Source organism: Gymnoscopelus braueri (genome assembly GCF_963280865.1).
Source record: "Gymnoscopelus braueri genome assembly, chromosome: 3".
Taxonomy (NCBI): Eukaryota; Metazoa; Chordata; class Actinopteri; order Myctophiformes; family Myctophidae; genus Gymnoscopelus; species Gymnoscopelus braueri.
Window position 1 is genome coordinate 47,678,605 of NC_137612.1, and position 22,291 is coordinate 47,700,895.

Consider the following 22,291-nt stretch of genomic DNA (forward strand, 5'->3'; position numbering starts at 1 on the left):
GGCGTTGCCAGATTATGTGAGAGAAATAAGCAACCAAGTCTAGGGAAACACGCCCAAAAGACGCAACTACTAGGCCACATGAGCACTTTAAATCTAATATGCATTGGCTACGTGTCATGTTGCGACGCGTTGTGAGCTTGAAGATCTGCTATTTTCATAAGAAACTTGGAAAAAAATGTTTAGAAACAAGCCCAAAAAACAAGCCCAAAGTAGCTTATAATGAGCAGACATGGCAACGCTAGTAGCGCCGCCCATTTGTTTGCTAACATCGTAACCCATTGGACGCGTCAATTCAATGTAACCCATTCATTGGCTAAAACAGGTGTCAGTCATTCTGACGACGAGACAAACTGCGCCTCTTTAGAATATTTACTTCCGGTGGTGTTTCCGTCGCTTTGACGTCGTAGAAATGTGTTGAAATCCAATTCATATTATTATCCATTCAACATGCAAACGAACAAGCAAACAAAAATACTTGGAAGTGTCATCGCCAAAACGGGACTTTTTATTTGGGTAGATATTTTATATCGTAGTAACTCTTTAGATTTTATGTTGTATATCTTAGCAAACGTTCCGCTTTGTGTTGTCTGCCGGACGGAATTCGATGCTACTCGGGGGAAAGAAGTGGATGGTTGTTGGATGTTTGATGTTAGATTTGCAATAACAGTTACAAAGTGTGTTTATTGCATTTACATTGACTTTTCTTTGGAACCGAAGTTTATTTAACACGTAATACAGCTTGATAAGTTGTCATGGAACAAATATGACAAGACTTTCATTCGAGAAAAAGCTAATAATAGTCACAAGTTCTCAAACAACAGTACACTTCAGTCAGCCAGGATCAAGGTCCATGTTGGATCAATGATGGCAGCAGACAGCAGCAGCACTAGAAGGACCCTGAACTTCAACGTGGGGGTCCTTGGACATGTGGACAGTGGGAAGACCTCTCTGGCCAGGTAGGGCTGTGTGTTTGATTGGTTGGTTGAATACTATATATTAACAGTTTGCAAAAAACAACAACACAGAGTACAGTTCAATACAAAAGGATGCTAAAAGGATTTAAATCCAAGAAAGCACTATGGCTTGTTTCCATTGGGGTCCTGTGTATAGTCACGACTACAAATTTAAGTTGACGATTAATTAATTTAATTGTGTGTTTGGCATTGAACATGGAACATATGGATACGAATTTCATTTCTGTTTGCCTTTTAGGCTTCGTAATAAAAAATTGCATAGGGCAGATATGACAAATAACTTAAACATACACAGAAATTGACATATTTAATAATTTTTACACATGTAAAAATAGCAGAAATAGCTGATCTACAAGCTTACAACGCGTCACGCGTTGTAAGTTTGTAGATCTGCTATTTCTGCATTTTTTTTATATTTGAAAATTTGAAACGAAATTCAACATGGAAACGATTTGTGACGATTATGCCAAAAATAATTACGATTATCTCAAATAATTGGACGAGATTAGAAGATGATGTAATAATTGTGACAGGCCTATGACGCCAGGGCTCTCAGCAGCACCGCCTCCACGGCTGCCTTCGACAAGAACCCCCAGTCCAAGGAGAGAGGCATCACCCTGGACCTGGGCTTCTCCTCCTTCACCGTGGACCTCCCACAGCACCTCCTGCAGGAGGAGAGCGGAGGAGGAGGAGAGCAGTATGACAGCCTGCAGTTCACCCTGGTAGACTGTCCCGGACACGCGTCTCTCATCCGCACCATTATTGGGGGTGAGCTCTTAAAAGTGTAAAAAGTGTACAGTTTATAGAAGCTACACTGAAACTCTTAACTGTGAGAGTGTACAAACTGGATAAAGCACCGAGGTCTTTACTGTGTATTTGTAGGTGAACTGCCTCTAAGGCAGTATAGTTTGTTGTGTATTACTGTTGTTAATAATACATACATACATTATTATTATTATTATAATAATAATATAAAGTGTTTTTCAAGGTACCCAAAGTCGCTTAACAAAACACACAAAAATCACAATTTCTAAACATGCCCATATATATATATATATATATATATATATATATATATATATATATATATATATATATATATATATATATATATATAAATTAAATAAGCAGTTAACCTGTAGATTCCATTTTCATTGGAATTATATTATTATTATCCATGACAGGTGGAGCTGTGCTCTGACAATACCCAGCAGAGGGCGCTTACAATCTGCAAGTAGCTTTAGTTTAACATTTCAGACAGAGAGGATGTTGGGAGTGTGAGACAAGGCCAAAGTTACAGTAGACAGTGAACTTACTCTTCCAGTTCTGCATGAATTCACTCTGCACAAAAGAGGAATCACTAGTAAGTAATCACAGCTGCTCTCATATGTTATACTGTCACCTAGATTGATTTGATAACGAGTAATAATGACTGTTAAGAAAACTGTACATTTAAGATGTACACAGGATAAAGGCACTTGCTCACTATCTCTCTCTCTCTTTCTCCCTCTCTTGTTTTCTTGCTCACTGTCACACACACACACACACACACACACACACACACACACACACACACACACACACACACACACACACACACACACACGCACACGCACACGCACGCACGCACACACAGTTGTATATGTGGCTGTATCTTGAATGAAGCCAGTGGATGGCACATGCTGTAGATTAAGGAGGAAGGAAAGTGTGGGGATTTGGGGTATGTATTAAACTTCCCCTCCTGTCCCTGGTGGGGAGAGCACAGGAAAGAAACACTGCCAAAGTCAGGGAAAGAAAAGAGGGAGAGGAAAGACGACCAAGAGAGCCAGAGCTCTAATTTCAGCCCTCTAGCCCTCTCTCGCCCTCTCTCCCTCTCTCTGCACCCCTCCCTTAATTTTTCCTCTTGTTCTGGTGTTTTTCTTGGGTAGCTGTGTCTTGTTGCTGTTTTCATTACTATTGTCAACTTCACTGTATGAATTTATGAAGCCTCAACAGGGACTGACCAATATGTCCATTTTCAAATCTGCTGCACATTTCAGCACCATTAACTGACCCAGATCAAAACGCTCTGACACAGAGTTTTATAACCACTTTTAACCTGGCTGGCATCCCTTTGGGCATGAGATGATAAAGGTGAAACATTAGCTATTTCCCCCATAATTTTTAAAGTATAAAATAAGTGCTTAAACACAGTAACCCTAGCGTCACTATTCAGGGGCAAACATTCGGTGGAAAATAGCAGATCTATAACCTCACAACGAAATGCATTGTGATGCGTTCTGAGTTTGTAGATTTGCTATTTCCGTCAAAGAGATTTGTTGTTGAGGGGAAAAATCTTTTGGATCTAGTATAGATCAACTGTAGGGGTTAAGTGGTCAAGTACCTGCTCCAGATTTGTACAGAAGATCAAGAAGAATGCTCCAGCATTGCTTTCACGTTTGTTGCAGAGATTGCAAACAAAGAAAGGTCGTACTAAAATCGAATTCATAGTGAAAAACACGGCGCAAACCCTTCTTTCTTTTTCATTTAACCCATTAAAACCAGGAACGCATCTCTGTCATTTTAGATTTCTTTGGCTCTTGAAAAATAGCAGATATATATAAGCTTATAGCGTGGCACCAAGTTCTGCGCTATGAGCTTGTAGATCTGCTTTTTTTTTTTTATCGCGCAAATGGGTGCAAATCTTTGAATATGTATTTATTAAACCGAACATTTGTAACTCCAATCTTTAATTCTGGAGGTCCCTGGGACAAAATATTTTACAAATGTTCCCTTTAAAAAATACATATTCAAAGTTTTGCACAAATATTCACGATTTTTCAAAAATAGCAGATCTACAAGCTTGCCGCACTATGAGCTTTTATATCTGTTTTTTTTTCAATAGCCCAAAGTATAAAATAATGGTTATAGCTCAAATCTAAAATGACACGGATGCGTTCCCGGATTGAAGGGGTTAATATATACGTGTATACAAATTGTTTTCGGCAAGTGTATATAAACCATACTTTAACCATCATATACTGTGTGTGTACATTGCAGGGGCCCAGATCATTGATCTGATGATGCTGGTGGTGGACGTGGTGAAAGGCGTCCAGACCCAGACAGCAGAGTGTCTGCTCATAGGAGAGCTGACCTGCCCTCGAATGGTCGTCATCCTAAACAAGACTGACCTCCTTCCAGCCAACAAGAGGCAGAGCGCCATCGACAAAATGACCAAGAGGCTACACAAAACCTTGGAGAACACCAGGTATGCATTGTAGACAGTATGTTGGTGCCATTTTTGCCTGAAATAACTGATCTGCAAGCTAACAACAAACATCACAATGTGATGCGTTGGAACTTGTTACTGTAGCTTGTAGATCAGTTCTTTTTGGCAAGCAACGCATGAATTAGAATATGGTGGAGATAAGAGGTTTCTGCCCGACAGCAATAATGTAATTAATGTTAAAATTTGCAACATGCTGTATTACTAACACGCCTCTTCCACCGTTTGGGACAGATTCAAAGATTGTCCTGTAATTGCCGTGGCAGCCAAGCCTGGGGGACCCGAAGCCCCTGACACAGAGGAGCCTCAGGGAGTGCCGGACCTAATGGAGGTAATGACAGGAAACACTCTGCTCTGCTGCCCCACTGTGTACCCATCTGATTGCTAATGTACCTCACACTGGAAGAAATGGCACCATTTTTTACAATTGCTAATAAGTTAGATTCTATTTAATTAGACGACAATAAACTATTTGTTTAGCTTTGGTTAAATATTAGCACTTATAATGCAGATCAAACATTAAAACCGGGAAAGCATCTGTGTCATTTTAGATTTTTGCGTTGGCAATCAAAAAAAGCTTCGTGCCGCGCTGCAAGCTTGTACATATCTGCTATTTTTGAATGTTTTTGAAAAATCTTGAAAGTGTGAGAACTACTGATCTAGAAGGCATTTGTACAATCAGTAGGAGCAGGAGCCGAATGAAGGGGTCCTACGGTGGTATGTCATAATGAATGTCTTACCATATAAGACCACAGTAATAAGTTAGTTCATATATATATATATATTAAAAAAAAATCTATCAATTTGCCAGCCCCCCCATGTACAGTATATAGTCCCTGTCATTGCTAAGTGCTAACCCATACTGATTGTTCTGGGGAGGGTGTAGACAACCATGTGTCTCCTCTGATAGACATGAAGTGGCCAACAACCTCTTCTCACCTTACAGTGAGGAGTTTTCACGTGCCGAGGAACACACTATCCCTCCCAGTTCCACTCCCTGCTGAACAAGGTGCCCCAGCCGACCTGTAGGAGTTGCTAGTGCAGCAACAGAGACCCTACACTGCCAGCTTCCTCCCACCGTCAACACGTCCAATTGTGTTGGTTGGCGTGCCCGGCAAAGCCAGAGGCACCATGGGGGGATTCAAACCCCCTGTGCCACCCGGACGCCCCATTAGTTCATGTTACTTGAATTTGAATGTTACGCTCTAGGAGTGGTGGTTAGCAATTCTTTCCTTGGGTGTGTGAAGAGCAGTGGACATCTGGGTTCAGAGCAGTGGTGGAAAAAGTGCTCAAATGTTTTACTTAAGTAAAAGTATCAATACTGCAATGTAGAAATACTCTGTTGCAAGTAAAAGTCTGGAATTCAAATTTTACTTGAGTAAAAGTACAAAAGTATTGGTGTCAAAATGTACTTAAAGTACCAAAAGTAAAAGTACTAAAATGTTTGAAAATAGCAGATCGGCTATTTTCAAATAGCCTAGGTATAAAATAGGGCAAAAGTGGTTAATGTATGTTTTATAATGTAATAATTTATATCTGCAAAATAACTAGTAATAAAAGTTTTCAAATAATTGTAGTAGAGTAAAAGTACAATATTTGCCTCTGAGATGTAGTGGAGTAGAAGTAAAAGTATTGAAAATTGGAAATAACTCCAGTAAAGTAAAAGTACCTCAAAATTGTACTTAAGTACAGTACTTGAGTAAATGTACTTGAGTAAAAGTGCTTTACACCACTGGTTCAGAGCAGTATTTAGAGCATAAGTCTCAGGCGGTGTTTATGGAGCCACTGGACACACAGGTCTAGATATGGTTCTAATTAACACCAGCTTGTATGTTTGTGTATGCCTCGCATGTCTTTTCGTGCCTGCAGGGACAAATGACCTCGCATTGTGAGGACAGTTTAGTTTAGTTTAGTTTATTAGCACATTGTTATAAGAAATATAGAAACGGACAGTCCATATCAAAGAAAACAAGTTGCTGTGCAAGGAAAGGAAGAAGCCGGCAGGCTTATTTGGAATCCTTTCCTTCATGGAAGAGGTCATTAAATTACAGGTTTAAAAGTTCAATAAGAACAATATAAAGTAATACAAGTTTACTAGGGGTGCAATAAAGAAATAAAAACACAAACACTGCACAAAAGAAGAAAAAGACCAAAAAACTATTTTGTAAAGATTACTAAATCAATGGACTACAGTAAGGAAGAAATAAGCTATTGTTTTAAATGTTTCTTAAATATTGGGAAGGATTGTGAAGACTTAAGTGATGCATCTCGAGAGCTCCACAACTGAGGGCCTCTAAATTTGATGAATTATTGATGTTTAGAAGTACGACAAAAAAGGTAAATTAAAATCATCTCTTTGCCTTGTGGGGTAGGACTGAATGTAACATGAAAAAAATATGAAAAGAATAGGGAATGTCTTGTTTAATTTATAAATAAGCAGGTTTTAAATAAGCAGGTTTGAAAAACATGTACCTTTATCTATAGGCAATAATGAATATTTAATAAAGAAATATGGATAGCTGTGTGTTATGGATAACAGTGGATAACTGTGTGTGTGGGCGTGCACGCCTCTTTCTGCTTTTCTGTCCGTCTCTCAGCTGTTGAAGAGGCAGGCGTACCTTCCTCACAGAGACCCCAAGGGTGCCTTGCTGATGGCCGTGGACCACTGCTTCTCCATCCGCGGCCAGGGAACGGTGATGACGGGGACCATCCTGCAGGGGGCGCTGGCCGTCAACGACACCGTGGAGATCCCTGCCCTCAAGGTAACGCTATGATGAACAGGCCTGATATTATGGAGAATCATTGGACACTGTACTGACCAGTGGTGGAAAGTAACTAAGTACATTTACTCAAGTACTGTACTTAAGTAGACTTTTGAGGATTTTGTTTTTACTTTACTGGAGTATTTCCCATTTTCAATATTTTTACTTCTACTCCACTACATCTCAGAGGCAGATATTGTACTTTTACTCCACTACAATTATTTGAAAACTTTAGTTACTAGTTACCTTGTAGATATTAATTATTATATTATAAAACACACATTAACTACATCAGCCCTATTTTATACCTAGGCTATTTAAAAATAGCCGATCTACGTGTCGCATCGTGACGCGTTTTGAGCTTGTAGATCTGCTATTTTCCAAAATAAAACTACTTTGACTTTTGGTACTTTAAGTATATTTTGATGGCAGTACTTTTGCACTTTTACTCATGTAACATTTTGAACACAGGCCTTTTACTTGTAACAGAGTACTTCTACATTGCGGTATTGATACTTTTACTTAAGTAAAACAAATTCAGTACTTTTTCCACCACTGGTACTGACTAGCAAGCAGCAACCCCAGTGCTGGGAAGGCTTTCGGAAGAAACCATAGCGCGTGTCGGAAGTTCAGAAGTTGACTGGAAGAGGAGAAAAGGAATGAGAGGTGGTAAAGTGGGTCTAGAGGATGTGTCGGTATATGTACATAGGGAGGGCAGGATGAAGGGATTGGGGGTTGATTGGCAGGGCAGGAGTTGGGTAATTTAGACCAGATGCAGTCACCCCCGTCCTGCAGTGTGGCCTGTGGCCATCACATTGACCACTGCGTGGCAGCAAAGAGCTAAATAACCGTGTCTGACTTATAGCAGGTTTGTTATAGCCTGCAACCCAGAGTCCAGACTGATTGGTAAAGTAGATTTAGGAACTTTTGGTAAAGCATGATTATTGATATTTTATTATTAATATTTAGGTTTATATTATTATTATTATTGAAATTCAGGTGTTTAGCAACATCCAACATCCACAATTTCATGAAATTGTGCAATTAAGATTTTGAGAAGTTAACGGTGCTGTAAGTGAATTTTATTGTTCAAAAGTTAAAGCTGTATATTCCGATCCGTAGTCAGTGTTTACGGATTACAGCAGTGATTCCGTAATCACTGCTATAGAGTGTTTGTTCAGTGACATCTCTCCAACGCTTTAGTCAACAGTAAATACAGTTTCTGGGGTATCCAATCAGGAGAGACAACCCCACACAAGATGTATTTCAGATTCCATTCCGATTGGTTTTCAAAGTTTGCGGGAGGGGCCCATTTTGCACACAATGCCACAAGGCGTTCTAATAGGTCGCAACACAGCCCTGGGTAGGAAACCCAGCATGGCGGGGATCTGCACCCCGAGGAGAGCACTTTTCTAGTTTATTTTGTACCCTGTATGATTTTGCTTTCCTGATTGGATGAAATTGGTATCCCGTCCGGGATAATGTACTGGGGTGGCAGTGGCTCAGGAGGTAGAGTGGCCGCTATGGCATCAGAATGTTCCCTGTTCGATCCCGGTTCTGTGTCACTGTCAAAGTGTCCTTGAGACACTGAACCCTTAAGCACATTGAAAAGGGCTTTGGATAAAATCGCATATAAATGCACCATTTACCATACAGTATATCACATATGCCACCGGATTTAATTTGAATCATAATGTCTTGTCATTGTTAAAGAGTACAGACTCTGTAAAGGAAATTAAATTATTTGTTTCTAACCACGTCACATGTTAAAGAGTGTGGCTGGATTGAAAACGGGTAAAAAAAAAAGCCTAACTATAACTCAGGCTTTAGAAGTCACTGTCCTTTCTGTCCCCTCTGACATCATCAGGTGACCAAGAAGGTGAAGTCGGTGCAGATGTTCCGGAAGCCCGTGTCGGGCGCCATGCAGGGCGACCGCGTGGGCGTGTGTGTGACGCAGTTCGACCCCAAGCTGCTGGAGCGCGGCGTGGTGTGCACGCCCGGCTCGCTGCGCACGCTCCACGCGGCGCTCATCTCCGTGAGGAAGATCGGATACTTCCGGGGTTCTCTCTCCACGCGCGCCAAGTTCCACATCACCGTGGGCCACGAGACGGTCATGGCGAGGGTGAGCTTCTTCGGCTTGCCGCCCGGCGCGGACGCCGCCGGCCCAGAGTCCTCGGTAGGGATGAGTCCGACTATTCGAATATTCTAATAGTCGTTTTTTTTTCCTGTTGCAAAGACTATATTGTTTATTTCACCAAGTATTTAATAGTTTAGTTACAATAATGTAAAAGATGTACATGCCACTGTCTTTGTTAATTTCTGAAAATCAGTTTATAGGCCAATGTAATGCTGTTATTGTAACCTATGAGTCATTTGATGAAAATCCCCAGAACAATTTCACCCAAACAAATCCCAGTTTAACTCATTCAGTGCCCGGCTTATTTATGGCAGTTTGGCTCTAAGTGCCACAGCCAAAATTCATTGTAAAAAAAAAGTGCTTAGGAGCCGAGATACAGCCTTTTTCAGTAAGAAGTTAAACAAAGAGTGAATGGAGCAGAATATTTTCAAATCATGATATCTTGGGTTCTGAAAAAAAAAATCCCCAAAAAATAAATAAATATATATTTTAGAATTATTATTATTATTATTATTATTATTATTGTTTTATTATTTTTTTACGTCTTAGACGTCCAGTGGCACTAAGGGCTTATATTAACGGACGTCTTAGACGTCCAGTGGCACTGAATGAGTTGTGGTGTTATTTATGTATTGTCTTGTTGAATGTATGCATTGACCTGAGCAAAACAATTTTCCCTTGTGGATAATAAAGACATCTAATCAAAAAAAAACAAAAAAAAAACAAAAGGGGCGTGGTCGAATATTCGAATAATCGGTAAGAATAGAATTATAGTAATCGATTTTCATTTTGGTCACTTTTACACATCCCTAGTCCTCGGACGCCACGCCGCCGCCCGTCTCCTCCTCAAACCCCCAGCCTCACCCCTTGGACACGCCCTTCTCCTTCGAGCGTGAGTACTTTCACCAGGAGGACTACGTCGTCGCGGGTCGGGGAGAGGCGGGGCCGGGGGGGGCAGGGCCAGGGCCTGACCCCGAACAGTGGGCGCTGTTGGAGTTTGAGCGGCCGGTCACGTGTCCCTCGCTCTGCCTGGTGATCGGCTCCAAGCTGGACGCGGACATCCACGCCAACGCGTGCAGGCTGGCCTTCCAGGGACGTCTCCTGGAGGGCTTCGAGGACAAGGGCTACGCGGAGACGGCCCTGCCCCGCCTGCGCATCTACAAGACCAAGCACAAGGAGGGCCAGGTGGAACGGGTGAGTTCACGTTAATGCTACCATGTTGTCTTGTCTCTCACCTGCACCTGACTGTCAGTCTGCCTGTCTGTGGGCAGAGGGCCTGGCTAGGCACAGGCCCACCCAGATTGACAGCTTGCCCTACCCTATGAGATGATTTGTTTGTTGATTGAATACTTTATTAACCCATTAAGACCTGAAGACAATTCTACATGTCTCCTAAATCCCAACAGTTTTCTGAAAAACTTATGTTTCTATATCAGTGGTGCTCAATCTTTTTCATGTCAAGGACCCCCCAACATTATATGTATTTGGCCACGGACCCCCATCTCAAAATATTTTGTTCCAGGGGGTCCCAGAAGCAAAGATTTGAGTTAAAAATCTTAAAAAATATATGTATTTAAAGATTTGCACACATTTTCACGATTTTTCAAAAATAGCAGATCTACAAGCTCATAGCGCGGCACTTCGTGCTATATGTATTCCGGCCACTCTAGGCAATGCTTGTGTGTTTGGCCAGTGCATTCAAAATACTCGCCTGGTGGGGCGCCCGCTGGCCTAGCAGTCCAGGCGCATACCACACATAGGCTCTATACAGCCTGACAGCGCGTCGCGGGTTCGAATCCCGATCCCGACGACCTTTGCTACGTGTCACTCCCCGTCTCTCTCTCCCTGTTTCCTGTCTACCTCCACTCTGTACCATCAATAAAGGCAGAAAAGCCCCCCAAAAAGTCCCCCCAAAAAATAATAAAAAACACACGCCTAGTCTATTTTATCCCACACAGCGTTTGCGGAAGAAGTAGCCGAGAATTGTCGTCATATAATAATAATAATAATATTAATAATAATAATAATAATAATAAACTTTATTTATAAAGCTCTTTTCGAAAACAGTGTTTACAAAGTGCTTTACAGTGTCAAGATGAAAACATAAAAAAAAAAAAAATATATATATATATATTGACATCACGATATCTAAGCTTATAAAACTCACCCACTGCCAGTCATTTAGACACATCCTGTGTCCCCGCCACTGCACCACGGGGACCAGTGACCTTTGTCCCTGTGCCCTCACCTTGTTCACCCTCTTCTTGCACTCTCTCCATCTTTGTTATAGGATGTTTGTCATCGCTGGTGGCAGCGGAGCGTGCCGCTCAGACTGAGCTGCTATTGTACACCCACACGCACTCACACACACACATTATGTGTGGCACCCTGCCTCATGAACAATGCAGGAGGCACGGGGTAGGTATGCGTGCTGTAGCATGTACTGTGACACGCATGCGTTGCCCGGGTGGCCAGCCTGACGCCAACAGACTCCTGTCTGGCTGTGGGCTCCTGGCGCTGTTTGGACACACCTGAGTGGCCCAGGAATATCCACACTGACTCTGTACATTAACCCATCAAGACCGGGGGAAAGCATCACTGTACATTTCTTTGGGCTTTCAAAAAATAGCAGATATACAAGCTCATAGCGCGGCACTCGGTGCCGCGCTATGAGCTTGTAGATCTGCTATTTTTTTTGAAAAATCTTGAAAATCTTTGAATATGTGAATCTTTTTAATGCGAACATTTGTAACTCAAACCTTTGCTTCTGGGGATTCTACAAATGTCTTATAAATGTATTTTTTTAAAACTTATGTTGCTATAATCAGTGGTTCTCAAACCTTTTCATGTCAAAGACCACCCAAAATGATACATATTTGATCCGCGGACCCCCCATCTCAAAGTATTTTGTTCCAGGGACTCCCAGAAGCAAAGATTTGAATTACAAATATTCGCTTTAAGTGTTTTCACACATTCTAATTCTATTGCTATTGCATGCTATTTTTGAATAGCCAAAGAAATCTTAGAATGACGGAGATGCGTTCCCGGGCCTTAATGGGTTAACCACCCCACTCCTCATCTACCACCCTGTGTATCTCTCTCTCTCTCGCTCTCTCTTTATCTTTCTGTCCTTTCTTTATTGTTCAGTCTTCTGGAATGACATGCCCTTACATCTCCGCTCATCCTCGGTTTCAGTTTTATATCAATCGTATTCCCCTCCCCGTTGTTTTGGCTCACTGACGGCATTGTCTTGTCTACCGCAAACCATCAACTTACCCTGGACGTTGATGCAGTCTGCAGGGTTTTTTCCTGGCTCAGAAACTGAACTTTTGGGACATGATTCCGTGTTGGAACCATGTGCAATAGAAAAGACAACAAGCCTGTGTTACTTTATTTGACAGAACTCTAGATATTTTCCTGTTATTTTCTGACCGTTTGTGTGAATGTTAGTATATTATTATGCTTGAGTAAATGAAACCCCACTTTGCAAAACGGTTAAAATAATACTTTTATTATTAGAGCGTTGGAAGAGTGGAAGTGAGTTGAGTTTGACGCAGAGGGAAGTTCTTGTAATTCTGGTGCTTTGGGGGGGGGGGGGTGGCTAAGTAACCTCTGACCCCTCTATGCTAGTATTTTTTTATTTCTGCATCTTTGTGTGCAGGGGGTTGCTTCAACCAATTAAGCCCTGCATACTTTGTTGTACAACGAAAATAACCAATATACCGGGACAAGCTCACGACGTGTCGCATTGCAATGCCTTGTGAGCTTGTAGATCAGCAATTCTCTCTACAAACTTTTGACAATATAATGACAACCCATTAACCCATTAACTGCCAGAGGTATTTTCAATTTTTTTTAGCCAGTGCCAGAGATTTTTCATTGATAAAAAAAAAGTACTCAGGAGCCGAGATACAGAATTTTTACGTTTTAAGTTAACAAGGAAGTGGATAGGAGTCTAGATCTTCGAAAAATCATATCTCCTTGGTCTTTGGGTCAAATTGGAAAAAAAATATATATAAAAAGTTCACGTAGATCTACGCGATTGGCACGTGGCGGCTTTAAATAGGTTCACGTAGATCTACGTGATTGGCAGTGAATCAGTTAAGACCTGGAACGCATCATGTGTAATTTTTTTATTTGAGCTAAAAAGCATTATTTTACACTTTGGCTATTCAAAATAGCAGATATACAAGCTCATGTTAGATCTACTATTTTTGATAGATTTTTTTTTAAATGTTTGCAAATCTTTGAATATATGTATTATTTCAAAAACATTTTTAACTCAATCTGTGCTTCTGGGGGTCCCTGGAACAAAATGTTTTGAGATGGGGGGGTCCGTGGCCAAATACATATCTTGACAATTATGAAAAAGTTTGAGAACCACTGATATAGAAGCTTTTTAGAAAACTGTTGGGATTAAGAAGACATTTGTAGAATTGGCTTCAGGTCGTGCTTACAGCTCGGCTCTTCTCTGGTGCACAGCCAGCCGTCGTGTGGGGTACGAGAGACGCAGCTCAGAGGTCAAGTGTGAGAACAAGTTACTCCCCCACTGTGTTAGCACCTCAGGCTTGTTGACAGCTCCACTCAGTGACGCTGGAGTTGAACCGCCGCGTGCCAGAGGTCAGGCGCGGGTTATGCGATGTGTCGTAACATTGGGCCTCGTTCCGCTTGCCAGCTAGAGAGGAAGTCGCACTTTGAACTCTTGTCTATGAGCGTCTGCCTTCTCTCGAGGGCACATAAGTGACATAGTTGAGATACGGGTCTATGATGCGTCGTCCAGTCATCATCATACCTCACACAGTCTGTCAGACACGCACACACACCCGACCGCGTTTTTATCAGTCCATCCGTCACGCTCGACGGGTGCCAGGGCCGCATGTACACATGACTGAATGGGGGGGGTGGGTTAGGCAAGAAATTAAAGAAAGAAAGAAAGGAGGAGGCAGAGAGAGAGAAAGGGTGAGCTGCAGACAGAGCGGTGCCCTCCCTTTATCAGATCAGTGGCAACTTGGCGATGAGGAGATAAGAGGACAACACAAACGAGCACCGCAAAGTTTTGAGGAAGGATGGTCGTTGAAGAGAGTGAGACAGACAGACACACAGACAGACAGATGATGAACGTAGAAGACTGGCTGGTAGGGTTAGTCAGTCAGGTCAAGTCATCCTCCTCAGCAGACATGGTGGAAGCATGGAGACCCACAGGGTCTAGAGATTAGAGGATAGAACTTGGATCTCACATAGACACACACTGAGCCCTCTATGCTGAAGGAACCTTGCACTATTGTTGTAATTAGATGAACCCCTCACATAATATTGTTTAACTATATTACTTGCACTAATGGGGTTTTCCGTGTTTCCGTGTGCCAGTTCGTGGGATTTGAACCATGATCGCTGTGGCTAAAAAAAATCTTCTTCCACTTTCCGGGTCAGGTGACCGACGATTACACCGTCATTGGCCGAACCCTGTTCAAGAAAGAGACCAACCTGCAGCTTTTCGTGGGGTTGAAGGTCACGCTGTCGACGGGCGAGGCCGGCGTCATCGAGGGCGGGTTTGGCCAGAGCGGGAAGTTCAAGATTCGAATATCAGGTGAGGATTTAAGTGCGTGACGTGTTAACTGATTCGTGACAGACTCCTAGTAATGTACCTTGACAGAGGAAGGCATGGATCTTTGTCAGGCTCCCTTACCTCGCCTTTGCCTCCCTCTCCGCCCCAAACACGCTCTCTCTCTCTCTCTCTCTCGCTTTCCTCCGTGGATATGTGGGTTCGGTGGGACCGTTTTCCAGGATGTGGTGAGAAGCAGTAGGCCTGAAAAATCCTGAGCCGCATTCCCAGGGTTCTTCTGGGGATTGCCTTGTGTTCCGGGGGAAGTCTGCTTCTCTGTTTATTTTACCTTCTGTCGCTCCCAACCCATGGCTCCTCCGCACCGGGAGAGAGGAGAGAAAACAAAAACATTTAGAAAAGAGAACCTCACCTTACATCCTCTTAACACATGCACACATACTCCCCTCTCTGTCTCTCTCTCTCTCTTTCTCTATCACACACACACGCACGCGTGCGCATACACACATCCTCCGTCTTGGACATAATACAGACATTCAGCCAAAGCTCAGTGGAACTCCGCTGGGTATTGGTGGAGAAGATGATACTGTTCTCCACCGGCATGTATTCGTCTGCCCTCTTGCCCTTTGCGATGTTACCTCTCTGAAAGTGTTTTAGGTCCCCCCCCCATTCACTCTTTCACTCCAACATCCCCCTTAAGGCCACATGTACAAAGATTGACAACTAGAAGAGAATGAATGAAGTCCGGGAGAGAAAGAAGGACTTGATTTTTTTTTTTTTTTTTTTTGAACTCCATTCCACGTCCCCCTCGGCCCCTCCCTCTGACCTCAAACTCATCCCAAAAAACCCGCCCTAAGGGCCCCCAGCAACCCAGACCACAGGGGCCCGACGGGAGTCCTAAGTGTCGATGTTTTTCTGCCCATCTCTATGCTGTGAATTAGCCTACATCTCTTGTTCATGGTGTGAAGTCTGATGCGTAATGATGTGTTATGTGAAGCTTAGGCATACGTTACAGTACACTGGTCCATTGCCCCCATGCTATGTACCTCTTCCATTCAACTCTTGAGCTCCCATTTCCCTTTTATAAGAAGTTACATTTCAAATTCACATAATATGGGAATGTGTGAGCCTAAATAAATGATAGGGTAGCAGAGCGGTACAATTTAGAGTTTGGCTCCCATGAAGACAAATGGTTGATAATTGATAAAGGAACCAAAATGTTAAAGTTGCTAACCACGGCTATTTATAAACGACCCTCCTATTTAACTTGTCTGTAAAACTAAATTAGTATGTGTGTGTGTGTGTGGTACTGTAGGTGTTGAACTGTGGGGGGGGGGGGGGGGTGTTAGTCGCCCCAGTCAGCAGATATCATAGATGTCGGGTAAAGATTTCCCCACTCTCTGCCCTGCAACCATAACAATCCTCACCTTGGCATAACCATAACAACCCCGAAATGCTGGCGCCATTGGTAGGTAGGTCAGACATCCATTCCAGACAGCACATCGGTCCCCACTCTCTGAGCATTTCTCACCTCCACGTGTGCAAATCAAACAAACAAATAAAAGCACATTCCTCCTCTGAACGCGCTCCAAGTAAGCAGCTCGCCCACCGGCACCAAGAGGTTTGGAGCTTGAAGAAATAAAGATAAATCTAAACTGTATGTGGGTGCAAACAGGGCGGTGAGTGTTGTACGGGGGAATAGAGGCTAAAGGGGGAGTAGATAGCAGTGGTGGAAAGTAACTAAAGTACATGTACTCAAGTACTGTACTTAAAGTACAATTTTGAGGTATTTTTTTTACTTTACTGGAGTATTTCCAGTTTTCGGTACTTTTAGTTCTACTCCACTGCATTGCAGGGGAAAATATTGTACTTTTACTCCACTACAATTATTTGAAAACTTTAGTTACTATAGTTACTTTGTAGATTTAGATTATTATTACGAAAAATACAGTACCCACTTCAGCCCTATATAGACGCGATGCGACGCGTTGTGAGCTTGTAGATCGGCTATTTTCAAATTATTTTATACATTTTGAAAACATGAAATTGAAGATTTCTGCATAATTAGTACTTCTACTTTTGGTACTTTAAGTACATTTTGATGCCAATACTTTTGCACTTTTACTAAAGTATATTCTGAACACCGGACTTGCACTCGTAACCGAGTATTTCTGCACTGCAGTATTGATACTTTTACTTTAAGTAAAAAAAATTGAGTACTTTTTCCCACCACTAGATAGACTAGTCTAGGGGCTGGAATGCAAATGCCAGGCCAGACCGGTATCACGAGCGTAAAGGCAGAAAGAACCCTGAGGAGGAGACCATGACGGAGGCTTCTCTCTGCATTATCAATCCGCAGCATCTTCCAGGCAGAGGCCAGCAGGTTCATCACCGGGTCGGCATGCCTGACTGGCTCCAGCGTTGATAGCCCTACCTACTGCACACATAGCGGTACAGGACAGAGATCACTATCATTTATACACATTCCCCAAACTAAACATTGTGTATAGCATATAGGGCTGTGTGTACGCCGTGACCCGGGTTTATACGCGTCGATCGCAGGAGCTCAAAAAGCAAACATTTTGATTTACAACAGAGACGTAGTGTTTGTTGCAATCAATCGTGATTCTTGTGGTGCCCCGGACCGCTGGCATAGCGGTCCGGGCACTTAGGCTCTAATGTAGCCTGACAGCGCAATCGCGGGTTTGAGTCCCGTTTCCCAACGATCTTTGTTGCATGTCTTTGTTTACTGTCCATCTCTACTGTACACTATAAAATAAAGACAGAAAAGGCCCAAAAAACATCCTTTCACCCATTAAGACCGGGAACGCATTTTAAGATTTCTTTGGCTATTCAAAAATAGCAGATCTACAAGCTCATAGGCGCACTCGGTGCCGCGCTATGAGCTTGTAGATCTGCTATTTTTGAAAAATCTTGAAAATGTGTGCAAATCTTTGAATAAATATAGTTTTTAAAGCACCTTTGTAACTCAAATCTTTGCTTCTGCTTTGCTTCAAAATATTTTACAAATGTTTAAAAAATATATATATTCAAAGATTTGCACAAATGTTTTCAAAAATAGCAGATCTACGAGTGCCGCGCTATGAGCTTGTATATCTGCTATTTTTGAATAGCCAAAGAAATCTAAAATGACACAGATGCGTTCCCGGTCTTAATGGCTTAACAGGATTCTTGTAGTTATAAATAGACATAACTTTTTCCCTTTCTGTCCATCCCCCCCTTTGTCCTCGTTCTTTCCCAGAGGGTCTTCGTCCAGAAACCAAGCAGTTGCTGTCCTCCACCTCTAAGAAGAAAGGAAAAGGCGCGGGCAAAGCGGAGCCGGCCAAAGAAGACGAGGCCGCCAGAGCGGATTCTCAGCCCGTGGCCATTCACCTGCATTTCAAGCGATATGTCTTCGATCCCCACAAAAAGATGGTTCAGTCCTGACCTTTGCTATGCCAGCGTTTCCTGATAATGCTGTGCCGCACCACTGAGTGAGTCCGAGGCATGAGGAGCAGCCCTGTCTGCGTTGGGGTAAATCTCACTGCGGTTGCCTCTTAATTCCTGCCGACAGAACGTTACACACACATTGTTACCAAGCTGCCGTCACTGTAACGTTGAGCTCTTCATTCAAAAATACAATCCACCATCCATGGTGGAGGGTACTCGTTTTCTTATTTCAGTTGTAAACGTTTTCTACAGAGTCGGTGCTGATACTGCATATTCTTTTATTTTTGTTTTAAACTGCATATTCTTCTTTGGTGTTGTAGCCTGAATCCCAGCTCTTTTCAGTTATTACCCTGAGCCTGTCTTTAATCAATACAGTACACTTTCTCTCTGTTGGTTTGTAGTCATAGTCAACAACAGTGCCTCAACTGGCACTAATATATTGGCAATATGTTAGTGTATATACTATAGCATTTGACGCACATTGCCAGTTGGATATGACATGGCTCACAATTTGACTATTGATCTTCTGACAAAGGTTAATAAAACAAACTCATGCTGAGGTATCTCTGACTCTTATCTAGTGTGTGACCATTGTTAATATTTACCGTATATTTATTACGGTAAATTGTCTAAAAAAGACATTCCAGCTCATGTTACAGTACTATGGTGCAGGGATTGGAAATGTGCTGCATGCAGTATGTTTTTAACGTATAGAAAATATATTTGGTATTTAAATGATTCATTGTTACTCATTCCCATATTTGAATTGGCTAAATATACAGGAAAAAGTATGTAAGTACTGTTAGGTCGGTGTGGCCGAGAACAAGGGCGTCTGTCCCCATTTCGAGGCACAGGCTAGACCACTGGGAGATGGTTCCTACAGTACCACCAGCTCCTAGTAATAGGCTCTATGCACAGCAGCCACATTGTGAATACATACTGTACACAGGTGTTGCCAATAATACTAATGAAGGCTCTGTTCCATTCTGGTCAAACAGAGTCAGGGTTGCTGATGTTGTGCATGTTGGCTCACTTGAAACACTCTGCTACACCAGAGGGTCTAAAATGTGGGTCCAGGGACCCCTCATGGTTCCTTAAGGGGTTTCCAAATGGCCCCTTGCGGGTGCGTAACTCTGAGAGTGTACATTTGTACACTCTTAGAGTTATGGGGGTCGTGGAAATCTGAAAAGTCTGGGAACCACTGTGCTACACTAAATGGAACAGAGCCTTCATTAGTATCATTGGTAACACCTGTGAAGGAAGTGATAATATGGCTGCTGTTTCATAGACCATATTCACACGGCGGCCATATTGGAATTTAACATTGAAAGTGCCGCCACCCGGGGTGGCTACTTTCATTGACTTCATAGAAACATGGCCGCCGTGTGAATATGGTCTATGGAGCCTATTCCCGGTACTCGTATACTTGAGTTGGTAGTGCCTGGGGTCGAACCCAAGAACCATGTGGTCCGAAGGAAAGTGCTCCACCAACTGAGCTCCCCGGACACACTATACAGGAAGAACAGCGGATATGATACAGTTACGGAATTGTTAATGTTATTAATTTAATGTATCTGTATGCTCTTAGATTATTTTGTGAAAACGATCATATTCCACACGCCGTGAGCAATACTATGCAGAAAGTGCACGGTCAGCGCACAGTAAAAACAGTTTAACCCTTAAAGACCGGGAAGGGAACGCATCGGTGTGTCATTTTAAGATTTCTTTGGCTATTAAAAAAATAGCAGATATACAAGCTCATGAGCTTGTAGATCTACAATTTTTTTGAAAAATGTATTGATAGGGAAAGTAGGCTGACAGGAAATGGGGAGAGAGATGGGGGGGGGGGGGGGTGACACACAGCAAAGGTCGTCGGGCTCGGGAGCCGAACCCGCGACACGCTGTCAAGCTGGATTACTAGCGTATGTGGTATGTGCCTGGACCGCTAAGCCAGCGGGCGTCCCAAATCTTCTAATTCTTGTATGTTTTTAAAGCTAGTTTCTAAAATATTTTGTTCCAGGGACCTCCAGAAGCAAAGATTTGAGTAACAAATGTTCGCTTTAAAAAATATATATATTCAAAGATTTGCTCACATTTTCATGTTTTTTTCCCAAAAATAGCGCGCTATGAGCTTGTAGATCTGCTATTTTTGAATAGCCCAAAGACATCTTTAAAATGACACGAGATGCGTTCCCGGTCTCAACGGGTTAATTCAGCGTCTTGTCTGCTTCCCATCCTTAGACAGTGTGTCTTGGAAGTGTATAGCGGAGAGGCAGGGAGGAGCGCGGCGTAGCGTACAGGACATTCTGCATGTACCAGGTGATGTCAGCAAACTGTCCCCGCGGACGGCCACTATCTGTGCAGGAATCTGTGGAAATTGGAGAGAGAGAGAGGGAGAGCGGGAGAGAGGGGGCAGGAGGAAGATGAGGAGGAGGGGACACTAGCTAGGATTGTTCCTCTGACTGACAGTCCTTTTAGTCTTATCTCCTCTGGTTCCTCTTATAGAAAAACCAGACGGGCAAAGAAGGGAGAAAAAAAATCTCCATTTCTCTTTTTTGGTCTTGTCTTTCTTTCTCCAGTTTCTCTCTTTGTGCCATCCCCCCTTTCCATTGCCATTCTTTTTTTTATTTCATTTTATTTGATCCTTTTTCCTCTAGCCACCGTGTTCTCACGTCTTATCGTGTTTTTTTTGTCCCCATTTATTCCCCTCCTGCTGTCCGATGCTACTCTGATTTACATGAGGAGACCATCACTGTTGACATCATGGTCCTAAACAATCCCTGCTTTAATTCCTTTCAGCGATGTCGGAGCAGTCTATGTATGCTTTAGTCAAGACAGTTGTAGATGAAAGTAAATGCTTTATTCAATATCGGCAGCTTATGTACAGATTTACTAAGCTCTAGAATATTCTGTGTTTTTCATTTCGATACAGACAGTCATTAAATTGTGCAATTTCTCACGCACGCCTAAATGATCATATAGAAATGTTGTATGTTACATAGAAAGAATTACATTTGAAATAAAGTAATTGAACCAAATCTGTACAATCAACTGGTAAATGTTCGATAAAAAATTTGTCAGCCTGTCACTTTAAGAAGATGAACAGGCAGATTTTTATTTATTAAAGAAACACATTTTAAGAAACGTCCTGTTGCATTCCATTAAAACACACAAGTGAGCATGGGTTCGCTTCCCCCCCCCAATATGTTTTAACATGCATGCTAATCCTGTTGGCCTGTGTGTGTGTCTATGGAGTCCCATCTCAGCTTAGGTGAGGTTTGGGACGGACTATATAATCCTCTTTTTCGAGCTGTAGCTGGTAGTGAAAGGAGGAGACAGTCAGGGGGGGGGGTGGGTGGGGGGGGGGGGGGCGTACTGGGAGTGTCTTCCCCCTTATGCAGCATCACTGAGCCGAGAACACCAGAGACAGACCCTGGGAGAGAGGGATCTACACCTATTCCCTGGGTCTGCTCCTAGGTTTCAACATTAAGCGCGGGGCCTTCCACAACCAAGTGACTCTTAATGATTAATTTAATCCTCGTCCTATCCCCATTTTCTGTTGTGTCCCTTCACAGAGATAAGAAAAAAGCCATCGACGCGCAACCTTCAGTGACCCCGTTTTCGCCCATAACCCCCCTCCCCATCCTCAGGTCAGTGTATATAGAGTCAAGGGTCAACACTTCGGAACGCCCAGATGTGTCGTCAATGGTCCGAAATGTGCAGAGATAACAAGCAACCGTGTGAAAAGAAAGTAAGAAAAGAAAAGGGGGGTTGGTGGATGGATAACTAAGAAGCCAAGGTGGTTTTGAAAAAAAGAAAAGTGGTGAAACGCAGAGGAGATTAAAAAGAGTAATTAGCGTTCGTTTTACTGATAAACCGGCACATCATTAATTAACAATTTAACCAGTGGGGATGTGTTTAGGCTACTTACTACTCGCAGCCTTTGCTCGGAAATATTCGTCACATGTTCTATCCCCACATCGCCTCCATTGTCTGATTATTGTGTTTTAGCTGCAGCTGCAGAAATGGTTTGTTTCGCTGTGGCGTTTTTGGATGAAGAGCTCTGCCGAGACGTTACTGTCTCTTTACGTGGCCAAGAATACGACCTGTGCTGTTTTACGGTTTCATCAATATGCCCTCCTA

At 42.7% G+C, this 22,291-nt stretch overlaps 1 protein-coding gene across 1 annotated transcript; it reads left to right on the forward strand.

Annotated features, from left to right (window-relative positions):
- The first annotated feature begins 619 nt into the window (after positions 1–619).
- eefsec (eukaryotic elongation factor, selenocysteine-tRNA-specific) lies at positions 620–18,375 on the forward strand. The gene is made up of 9 exons (XM_080424201.1): positions 620–956; positions 1,522–1,742; positions 4,014–4,221; positions 4,474–4,570; positions 6,837–7,001; positions 8,869–9,177; positions 9,952–10,332; positions 14,569–14,725; positions 17,961–18,375. The coding sequence occupies exons 1-9, from the start codon at positions 862–864 to the stop codon at positions 18,143–18,145; spliced, it is 1,818 nt and encodes a 605-aa protein (XP_080280327.1). The 5' UTR covers positions 620–861; the 3' UTR covers positions 18,146–18,375.
- The last annotated feature ends 3,916 nt before the right edge of the window (positions 18,376–22,291 follow it).